General features: G+C 54.2%; 2 protein-coding genes across 2 annotated transcripts; both read left to right on the top strand.

The window, feature by feature from the left end:
* Nucleotides 1-677: 677 nt before the first annotated feature.
* On the top strand, nt 678-7154 carry PFLUO_LOCUS7051 (Deoxycytidine kinase 1; the record flags this gene model as incomplete). Its single annotated transcript, XM_073784651.1, has 1 exon — nt 678-7154. The coding sequence occupies one exon, from the start codon at nt 678-680 to the stop codon at nt 7152-7154; it is 6477 nt and encodes a 2158-aa protein (XP_073641086.1).
* Nucleotides 7155-7578: 424 nt separating this feature from the next.
* On the top strand, nt 7579-9062 carry PFLUO_LOCUS7050 (Vacuolar calcium ion transporter; the record flags this gene model as incomplete). The annotated part of the gene is made up of 2 exons (XM_073784650.1): nt 7579-7582; nt 7672-9062. 2 exons carry the CDS (start codon nt 7579-7581, stop codon nt 9060-9062), a joined length of 1395 nt encoding a protein of 464 aa, XP_073641085.1.
* Nucleotides 9063-11664: the final 2602 nt, after the last annotated feature.

Genomic DNA, 11664 nt, shown 5'->3' with positions numbered 1-11664 from the left:
GGTTGCGTGCATGTGGGGAAGGAAACGAGACGGATCGTGATTTTCTTTCTTTCTTCCTCTCCTCCTTCTCGACTACCTACTCTCGCTGCCTGCGCGGCTTTCTCTCTCTGATCGGACCTCTTTTCTTTGTCTTTTTTCTTTTGCCTCGTCCTTTCCGGATTCCTCTCTCCTACTTCTAGTATACGGTGAGTGCCGCACAACCCTTGGTCTCCACTGCGATCTCGTCTCCACCGAATGTTCCCAAGGGGCGGCCACAACTCGATTCCACGGAGCGCACGATTGGAATTGGTGGTGCGCCTTACATCACCGTCGGGCTCCTCTTCGTCCTATCACTGCTCTGTCGCAATCGTGCCGGCGCTGGGAATTTTTGGCCCCCTTGGGAGTCCCTGAGATTGTACGCTTCTTCTGTGCGCGTCGCCTCCTAATCATGTCACTTTAGATCTGGCCGAACGCACATTCTTCTCCTTTTCTACATACAGCGCCCCGGATCCGACGAGCCAAATTCCTCCGCCACTGCATGTCGCGTTCCATTGGCACCCCACGATCATTCCTCGCATCTCCTCCCCGCGCCCCCCTTGCCTCGAATCTCGCGATTGGATCCTCCCACGGCATTTGCGGGGAATTGGCCCGTTTCGAGTCCGTTTTCTGGAAGTTCTAAAAAAGATACCCTCGCAGCCATGCCATGGCGGCCGCTGCCTCGCATTGCCTTTGCGGTGGCCATATACCCCTTCCACCCGTCCTCCCCGGATGATCTCCCCCTGGAACTTGGAGATGAATTGTATATTATTGAGCAAGGCGGCACAGATGGCGAATGGTGTCGCGGCTACCTCGTGGCTCCGCCCTCGCTCCTGGCGGGTTTGACAAGCACCAAAGGCCAGACGCTGGAAGCCCGCGTGTTTTCTGGCATTTTCCCGCGCAACTGTGTGGAGATCCGGGAAGTGCTCGGCGACGGAGCGGAGGGCTACAAGGGCGTCAACGGTGACCGGAAGAGTATCGATGGACTGACCCTGCCGGGCGGGGACGCCGACATCGTATCTCGGAGCAGTGCGGCGTACTCGCTGAATGAGTCGCAAGCTGGCGTCGAGGTCTCGGACGTGGTGGTCGCGAAAAAGGGCAAACCGGCGCAAATCGTCATCCATAAAATGGAGGAGCCAGATCTGGCAAGCCCACGGTCCATTCGAACTTTCAAAACCGGCTCGGTCCCGCCGACCCCTTTTACCCCGTTTACCTTTGCTCCTCGCGACCCGAGTGCGCCGAAGCCTGCTGCCCCGGTACCCATGCTCAAGATTGGTGATGAAACCCCGACCTCTCTCACAGAGCCTCTGGTGGACGAAATCGCGTCCTGTCTGCGCGAATGGCACTCCACCAATCTGCACGAGCTGCTTCTGGCTCGTCAATACGATGTATTGGAGGAAATGACGACCATTGTTCAGGATCTGGATTTGGCACGGCGACAAATGCTGCACAACGTCCTGACCGGCCAGGAGAAGGAAGCCTTGCGTGGCGAGACCGTTTGGAAACTGGTCAAGGCCAACAAGATGCTCTCGAAAGATGTGATTGTTCGGGATCCGGAAGCGAGGGGCCGTCTTCTGACTGGCGACGATTCCGCCATTCAATTGGCAAAGCTGCAGTCGGAGATGGGCATGCTCGAGAGCCAGCCCACTCAGAATTCGGATGCTACGGCTCTGCACCATCTCCTGCTTGAAATCGATGCGGTCTCTGGCAACACCCCGGGTCCTGTGACTCTCGCTTTACAGCTCTATTCTCGGACAGACTCCGGTCCTCTGAGCCCGTTGTCGGAAGCTTATACATTGGACATTCCGTCTCCTGACAAGTTCATCAGCATGACCCAGAGCAACAAGTTGAAGACCCTCTGCACGGAACTGGCCTCAACAGATATCGGGGATGGGTCAACTAATGGCCCGCAGCTATATCTGGTGGTTTCTGTACGCGCCCAGGAAACGCGTCCAGTCGCTGGTGCCCTTCCCCAGCCTCGCACCTCGACATCGAGAGAGGCCCAGGCCGCGCCCAAGGGAGTCAATACTGGCAATGTCCAGTCCCCGGCCAAGGGAAGCTTGAGGACACGGCGCAGCATGATGTGGGCTCCCAAATCTCGTGGCGGGCCAGGCCTGGATCAGTCACCGCAGCAGCAGCAACAACAACAGCCCAGACCCAGCACCCAGGCAGCACCCCCTCAATCGAGCAGCTCTTCCACCACAAAGGAACAAAACACCACCCAGTCCACTCCGTCCAAGGAGACTGCCACCATCCGCACTGTTGGTGTTGGCATTTTGGAAGTATCACCAATTCTCAAACAAGACAAAGACATAGAACAAGTGGTTGATATCTGGTCCCCGCCTCGAGAGGGTGATGAAGGTGAAGGCCTCACCGAAGGGTTCGACAACTTGATCCGTACACTCCTCCCCAGCCCTACAGGCCGCTATATGCGTTCAGACCCAGCTGCTCGTCTACATCTCCACTTGCATCCTTTCGCCAGCAGCGATTTGGATACACTCGTCCGCGAAAATCCCACCATCTTGCACGATGTCGTGCAGACTCCCCGCATCGGATTCTCCAAGGCGCCCTCACGCCCAAGGTCCGATATCTACGTGACTATCTCCCAGGCCGTATTTCCCACAGACGCCCTCTTGTCTCATCCATCAGTTGGCCAGATTCCTCTGCAGCTGCTCACTGGGCTTCATAACCTTCAACTCACGCTGGAGGTGCGCAATGCATCCGGGGCGCGTGTCGAACGATGCATTTTCCCGTCATCGTCCACCACTTCGCATACCGCCTGGCGCACTACGATCGCTGAACGGGGTACACCATGGAACCAGACAATCCGTCTCAATGTCCCCACAGAGCAGATTCCTGGCTCTCACATGGTCATGAGTGTCGCTGATGCTCCGGAGTTTCCCTTTGCTCTTGCTTGGATGCCTCTTTGGGACCAGCAGGCTTTCATGCGGGATGGTCGCCATTCTCTTCTGCTGCATGCTTATGACAAACAAACCTCGAGCATCGAGAATGGCAAGGGTGCCTATCTGAACCTCCCCTGGAGCGCGCTTGGCAAGAATGAGTCTACCAAGGACGAGGCGGTTACGGGACCATTGGCCACTCTCTGTCTTGAAACTCACCTGTGCAGCACGGAATACTCCCAAGACCAGGCCATTCTGGGTCTGTTGAACTGGAAAGAACGGCCAGTGGAAGAGGTACTGGATACCCTGAAGAGGTTACTCTTCGTGCCTGAGATCGAAATCGTCAAGCAACTCCGTGGCGTATTCGACGCGCTGTTTGGGATTCTGGTCGAAAATGCCGGTAATGAGGAGTATGAAGATCTGATTTTCAACGACCTGGTCACTGTCCTGGGTATTGTTCATGATCGACGTTTCGATCTGGGGCCGCTGGTCGACCACTACGCTGACGATCAATTCAACTTTCCTTTCGTCACGCCGTGCCTCATCCGGAGCTACCTGCGTCTTTTGGGCTCGACAGACGATGCCCGGCAATCCCGCAATCTTCGTGCTGCCTTCAAGGTTGGCCGTCACCTGCTGAAATTCATCATCAATGCTCGTGGGCAGCAAAAGGCCAAGGAAGAAGGCATTGGCATTACTACAGTCCAGTCCACCTTTAACAGGGATCTACACACAATCTTCAAGTCTCTTGAGTCTTTGATGAAGAACCCCTCTCCAGCCCTGGTGGGCAGCAAGACACTGGTGGTCCAACATTTCCACACCTGGCTTCCCGAGCTCTCCAAGGTCTTTGAACGTGATGAGATGATTATGATCGCCCTCAGCTTCATGGATTCATGCAACGATGTGACGGGCATGCTTATTCTTTACAAGCTGGTGCTCATCCAAAACTACACCCAGTTCGAGATCTTTGCCTCGGGAGAGGAACGACAGACCCTGATCTCCAGCTGTGTGAGCTGGCTGGCACCGTACTGGGGTTCCACCGGAAGTGTCTCCGATCTGTACCGCGACCAAGTCCGATTGAGCAGTGCCATCGTCGCTCGCTTGCTCAGCCAACCTGACCCTCAACTGTACGACTTCATGCCAAGCATCGTGGCCTCCTATTGCGCTATCGCGACGGAGGGCGTGGATGAAACTGAGTACCTCTCCTTGCTGTTTAGCAAGTCTTTCCCTTTCCAGGTGAAAACGTCTCAGACTCCCCAGAGCTTTGACGAGTCTCTCGTCGAGCTCTCTGCGCTCATGGCTTCCCTGGCCAAGATCGTGAACCCCAAGATTCCTTCTCTCAAGGAATTGGAGCTCGCAACCTTCATCGCACAGGCCTTTGAAGCACACAATTCAATTCTGGACTGTGAGGCCTATCCCGAGAACTGGTTCAGCATCCACGTCTACAACCACCGTGCGACTGTCAAGAGTCTCGAGCATCTTGCCTTGCTGTTGATCGACAATTTCATCCCTGCTCCCGATGACGCTGATAACTTCGATACGAAGCTCTGGGAATCGTTCTTCACAACCATACTCAAGGTTATCTCCAGCGACGCGCTTGCTCTGGAGACTTTCCCCGAGCAGAAGCGACGCGCTGTCTGGAAAATTGCTGGAGATGTGCGCGAGCAAGGTGCCGATCTGCTGCACAACACCTGGGAGGCGATCGGTTGGGAGACTACCGATGATGAGAGAGAGAAGTACAGACTGAAACGGCTGGGTGGTTATCAAGTGCAATACGTCCCCGGCTTGGTGTTTCCGATCATTGGGCTGTGCCTCAGCATGCATGAGGGTCTTCGTCATGTGGCTGTTCACATTCTTCGGACAATGATCCTGAGTGAGTGGGAACTGAACGAGGATATCTCTATCATCGAGACGGAGATCATCTCCAGTCTGGATTCGCTCTTCAAGTCCAGACACATGGGTGAGAACGTGGGTCACAAGGTCTTCGTCGGCGAGTTGATGGACCTCTTCGAAAATGAAACAATGTCCGATGAGGGTTTGTCAAACGCCCTCAAATCCCTCATCTCGACGGTTGATGAGCTGCTTGATCTCTTGGTTGCTTCCCAGAGCGGCTCAACGACGCAGAGTCTGCACGCGCTCAAACTCATGGAGTACATGAAGGACATGGGCCGCGAGGATATTTTCATCCGCTACGTTCACGAACTGGCTGATGCTCAGGCCGCAGCAGGCAACCTCACCGAGGCCGGTCTAGCCCTCCAATTCCACGCCGATCTTTATGAGTGGGATGTTACCAAGTCTCTGCCCGAGCTGCTCACGCCGCCTTTGCCGGCACAAAGTCCTTTTGAGCGGAAGGAGGCGCTTTACTTCTCCATGATCCAGCACTTTGAGAATGCCATGGCCTGGGCGCCTGCGCTGGCCTGCTACAAGGAGCTATCCGCTCATTACGAGAGCACCACGATGGATTTCGCCAAGCTATCGCGAGCACAAAGCTCCATGGCTCGCATCTACGAATCCCTCGCCAAGGACGGCAAACAATACCCCCGGTACTTCCGCGTTGTCTACAAGGGCCTTGGGTTCCCTGCAGGTATTCGTGAGAAAGAATTCATCGTTGAAGCGTCACCGACGGAACGGATGGCCTCCTTCGTGGATCGCATGCAGCGCGATCACCCTACCGCGCAGATCATGTCTTCTAACGGAGAGATCCCCGACTATGAGGGCCAGTTCCTTCAGATCAGTGCCGTCAGCGCCCAGCGCGAGGTGTCCCACCCTGTCTACCAGCGATCCAAGGTGCCTGGCTCCGTCCGCGAACATCTGCTGGTCTCCAACCCGTCTCGTTTTTCTGCTACTTCCCGGAGACACACGGGCGGCTCGGATGTTCGCGAGCAGTATACCGAGAAATTCATTTTCACTGTTGCCGAGCCGTTCCCCAACATCCTACGTCGAAGTGAGATCATCTTCGTTGAGGAGGTTGCCCTATCGCCCCTGCAGACCGCTATCGAGCGAACGTGGCGCAAGACGCAAGAGCTGCAGATTCTGGAACGTCGCGCGGCTGAAGACAACAACTTGGCGAATCTGACCGAAGCCCTTGAGCAACTCCTGGACCAATCGTCTTCATCATCCAACTGTGTGGCCCTGTATCGCAAGTTCCTTTCTGGTCCACAGGGAGAGAAACGCAAGGCTCTGGCCGAAGAGGAGGGGGAGGATGAGGCGGAGGGAGATGCCGAGGCTGCAGATGAAGATGAAGAAGAAACTACAGAGCCTGTAGATCCCATGGAGAACGCACTTGCCGTTGCCCTCATCGACCACGCCCTGGCCATCAAGCATGCTCTATCCCAGTACCAGCGGCCTGCTCAGACCGCCACCCAGTCCGAGTTGATGCGGCGTTTCGAGGCCGTATTTGAACCTGAGCTGGCGTCTCTTGCCTCTTCTTCCCCAGAGACGGATACGCCGACCCCAACGCAGCCAACCGGTCAATCTCCCATGCCGATGGAGCGGCACCAGAGTGTCAAGCGCTCAGCCAGTCCGGAGCAAGAGCCGACCCGGTCATCTCGTGGAAAGGGCCACACGCGCAAGCGCTCTGACCGGCAATCCGTCAGCCATCGCATCAGCGTCATCAACCCGTTCAAGCGCTCCCACAACGGCGGGTCCAATTCCATCTTCACGATTCAGCAGTCCGACATCAAGGCCGCTGGCATCTCCAGTGTTGGCGAGGGCGAGGAGGGCGCGGAGGACGACGCAGCCACCATCCACAGCCGCGCGACCAGTCGCTCGCGCGGAGGCGGCCGGAGTGAGAAACGACGCAGCTTCTTCGGCGGCGACAAGCTGCACAAGCACGGCTCCACGCCATCTGTCGCCAACGCCGACGAGGCGCAGTCTTCGCAGTTGAAGAGCCAAGCATCGCGCAGCCAATCGCGCGACACCGCGGGCCACGACGACAGCAGGCGTCGCTCGGGCTCTCAGCCACCCGGGTCTGCTCCGAACGGCGGCACCAGCGGCGGCCCCAAGTCCGGCGGCTGGTCCACGTTGCCCTCGACGCGCGATTATTCTCGTCCAGCGACGCGCGACAGCACGACGATGCCGCCGCCCTCTACCACCAACGGCACGGCGGCCCCCGCAGCGGTCAATAGCAAAGAACCCCCCGTGCGAGACTCGATGTTCCGTCGGTTCAGCCTCCTCAAGGGCGTCGGGCGTAAGAGCAGTCGTATGGACTTCCGATCTAATGGCACATTACAGGAGGAGTAATTCTTGTCTGTCCTTTTTTTCATGTTTCTTTTTTTTTTTTCCTGTCCGATATTTCCCCCCGCTATCTCTCTCTCTTCTTGATCTGTGATTTACTACTACTACTATACCTTATTCTTTGATGTGTTTCGCCTGTGGACCAGGTCTTATTGTTTTACTTTGTGCTTTTTGTGGTGTTGTGAGGTAATACCAATTATGAACTATAGCTTGTTAGTGCCCGAGACCAATCCATGCCGTACCTCGTCATATCATAGTGGCAGTGCACCGGCTTGGCTAGCATGTAGCCAACCACGTCCCCCAGAACAGTGGGCCCTCCACATCTTCTCTGACACGCCCAAGTTCCCGGATCCCTCGCCTGTTGCAACTGTTTCCACGGATCCGTGGCTAGTGAATTTCCCAAGAAAACGACCGAAAGAGCTTGGCAGCCATGAGTGAGTACCTAGTCACTCTCTTCCCCCCAGTTGCTCCTAGCTTCATTCTCCGTGGCCCGGCAATTCGACTAATCGTGTCGCGTGCACAGCTTCCTCGCCCAGTTTCCGCTCGCAGTATCGAAGCTACAGCTCCGGTCCGGGACGGACAATGTCCTCTAGCAAGAACGTATCCGGGGAGCGCACCGCTCTGCTGGGTAGCAACAGCAGCACGCCCCGTTCCCTCTCGGGTCTCTCGGGCCATGAGCATACCGATCATGGCCAGCATCATCATCATCCCCAGGACAGTCGGACCTGGGCCCGCTGGCCCACGATGGTCGTCCGTCTGACCTGGCTGACTCTCGTCCGGGACTATGTGAACCTCCTGCTCGTCTTTGTTCCCTTGGGCATCATCGCGGGCGCCCTGCACTGGGACCCCGCGGCTGTCTTCACTCTGAATTTCTTTGCGATTATCCCCCTTGCTTCGCTGCTCAGCTTCGCTACCGAGGAGCTGGCGGCGGTGATGGGGCAAGCTCTGGGCGGTCTGATGAATGCGACGTTCGGGAACGCCGTGGAATTGATTGTCAGCATCATTGCCCTCAAGGACCACCAGATCCGCGTGGTCCAGGCCAGCATGCTCGGCAGCATCCTGTCCAACATCCTGCTAGTGCTAGGCTGCTGCTTCTTCATTGGCGGGCTCCGCTACCCCGAGCAGAGCTTCAACAGCACGGTGGCGTCAACCATGTCGTCGCTGATGACCATCGCGTCCGCCTCGCTGATCATCCCGGCCACCCTCTACGCCGCCCTGTCCCACTCCAAGTCCAGCGCCGAGAAGAACATCCTGATTCTCTCGCACGGCACGGCCGTCATCCTGCTCGTCCTCTACGTGATGTACCTCTACTTCCAGCTGCGCTCGCACTCCCATCTCTTCGAAGAGGCTAACGAGAGCGACACCGAGAATGCCGACGGCTCCGACGCCGAAGAAGAAGAGCACCGGATCCTAAGCCCTCTAGCCGCCACCGTGGCATTGATCCTCGTGACCATCCTGGTAGCCGTCTGCGCGGACTACCTGGTCGGCAGCATCGACAGCATCGTGGAGAAGACCGGTATGAGCAAGACGTTTATCGGGTTGGTCCTGATCCCCATCGTGGGCAACGCGGCCGAGCACGTCACCGCCGTCGTCGTCGCCTACAAGAACAAGATGGACCTGGCCATTGGCGTCGCTATCGGCAGCAGCTTGCAGATCGCCCTCTTCGTCACTCCCTTCCTGGTCATCTTGGGCTGGATCATGAATATTAACATGACACTGCATTTCCAGATCTTCGAGACGGTTGCGTTCTTTATTGCTGGGCTGGTGGTTACGTTCCTTATCCAGGATGGTAAATCCAACTATCTGGAAGGGGGGATGTGCTTGGGCATGTACCTGATTCTGGCGCTGGCCTTCTACGTCTACCCCGATGATGCTACGGATACTGTTGGCCAGCTGAACTGGCTGTTCAACTGAAGCTCTTTCTCTTTTTTTTTTCGGGTGTGTGGGGAGCCATGGGGTTCTGCTGGGCAGTGACCGTGTCGGGTTGATGACAGCATTTTGTCCATTGTACCTATGAATCATTGTTTCTGAGTTATGTATATGTATTGTGCTTTCATTGAATTTCATGTGTCTATGTTCCGATCAATACTCTCCCCAAAAATAGAATTCATTGATCAATTTACGATACGGCGCCGTTTCAGTCTCTGGCGGCACAGATGCCCACAAGGGCTGTTTTTACCAGGGAAAGAAGCTCGAGATAGACGAACTGAGCTGAAATCGTCTGGAGTATTGATGCCCGACGCAGTTTGAGTAGGCCGTTGGGCCGGCACAGACCACGTGAAAAGAATCCCCTCCACCGACAATGCGCCGAACTGACCACTCCCTAATACAAGTGCGGATAGTTAGTATTATTCAAGTGTCTCATCTATTTTCTCGATTACTTGCAGATATGAGTGTCTCGGTTCTATCGGGGCTAGGCGGGTGGGATAAGTCCAGGTTCGAAGCCTACGCAAAACTCCTACTGCTAAAAAGTGGTAGGCAAATTGAAGGAACCTCCGATTTCACTGAGATAGTTGACGAGCAAATGGAGCTTTCTGACCCAGATAATAGCGACTCTGTCAAAGTGAACATATTGTCCCGGTTCAACGAGGACAAACTAAAAAGAGCTTTTCTCGATAGACTATCCGAATTTGTTGCCAATAAGAGAGGAGGCTACCATGTCACATCATCATTAATGATCGAGTGGCCGGATAGAGTCGATATTCTAGTGGCAAGGAACACTGAACTCCATAAAAAGGGCATGATTGTGGAAATGCTAGAGACCATTACGTCAAACCTGCGAGCCATCTCTAGGCTTAATCGCCATGGTCGGTCCTCTGATCTCCCTTCTGTTTTACAAAATGACGAGCTAATAAAAGCATTTTGGAGATGCTATCTCTTCCTGTATTAAGCAAAATCTTTGGACATCGTTAATACAGTGGTACAAGCCCCGGATAAAACTCTATCTTATCGAGGCTAGGCAAGCTCTGAAGAAGACTAGCTTACGCGCCCCCGGTGATTTGGCTTCAGAATTGCATGATCACTTATCGTCCCTTCTCTCGGACCTTGAGGATTTCCGAGCTTTAGTAAACGATATATCACGTTTGTCAACACAGGGTGGTCTCGAGGAAGCAGTTCACAGCGCTTATAACATCTGCTGCACTTACAATGACCACGATTTTGAGGGTATTACGCACAATATTTCTAGAGCGGGGCCACTTAGAAATGCTCTTAGCTTTTTAGGCAGGCTCAATACGTGCTTCAAAACTTTGATCCGAGCTGCAGAAAGACTTTCGAACTTTCAGGGCCTTCGGATTCTCCCAGTGACAATACTGCCTGCTAGCAGAGTCAAATCAAAAAAGGAGATCTCAGCCAATAACTGGTCAGTTACGAAGACCTTTTCATCTCTAGGCCTTAACTTGGACGAACGAACTGTGAAATCTATTTTCACAACTGAGAAAAAGAAGAACCCTTGGACAAAGAGAAAATTACTCCAAGATTTCGACAACCTGAAATCGCCGGTTTCTGAGGTGCACGCAGAAGTCCAAGTTCTGTTAGCTGCAGCACGACATGACTGTAGAGGGGCATCCACATTCAACTATGTGGGCTGCAGTAAGCTAAGCTGTTTTCTATGCTCCAAATTCCTTCAGAGGTATGGGCAATTTAACTCAAGGGGATCTCACGGTAAGCTCTACGATCTCTGGACTGTCCCCGAAGTTCCGTGGCTTGCTGAAGAGAAACGGAGGAGTCTTGGCCAAATTCTTGAAGACATCGGGGAGGATCTGAAGGACTCTATCCAAGATAAAAAGACCAAAAAACTTCTACCAGAAAAGGAGTCTACCGTAGGGTGCTCCTCGCTTGCGACCATAGAGCAGCATTCTGGTAGTCCTTACACGATGCCGCTCGCCTCGCAGCATCTTCAAGCTCAACGTGAAAACATAGTACTTGCCATTAGAGACAAGGTCAATTTTCAAGAATCAAGGTGAAGCACACTGCTGCCAATTCAGGAATCTGCTAACAATGGTCCAGTAACAATTTGCTGAACGAGGACGGATTCGACACTGCTAGTGACCTAATTCTCCCTGAGCAAAAACAAGACATCCACCCAGTGATAATGCCAAAATCCATACTAGCACTGGATGAATGCAAAGTCTGCGGTCAAGAGACCTATCGCCAGTGTGCGCACTGTAACCGGGATTGGTTTTGCAGACAGAAATGCCAAGATCGCATGTCTTTGGCCCACCTTGCGAAGTGCTCTGCTCGCCCAATAACAACAGCTGACATACTCTTTGACGATGTTATAAAGGATCAGCTTCCAAATGATGAAGAAACCCGTGAGGCATTTGGATTCAACCGATGTTACCATTGGATGGGGGAAATCCATCTCCTAGGCCTTTACAAGGGTCTTCTTCTTTACCTTCAGGACCCAGAGATAAGCCCTGTCAACCTCAACGAATGGCAACAGAAAGGCGTGCTTGCAAGAAAAATCATTGAGAAGTTTTCTGAAATCCCCGAACACAGACGAGGGCAATACTTC

Source organism: Penicillium psychrofluorescens, assembly GCF_964197705.1.
Source record: "Penicillium psychrofluorescens genome assembly, chromosome: 4".
NCBI classification, from domain to species: Eukaryota; Fungi; Ascomycota; class Eurotiomycetes; order Eurotiales; family Aspergillaceae; genus Penicillium; species Penicillium psychrofluorescens.
This window is presented reverse-complemented; position numbering and strand designations above follow the sequence as displayed.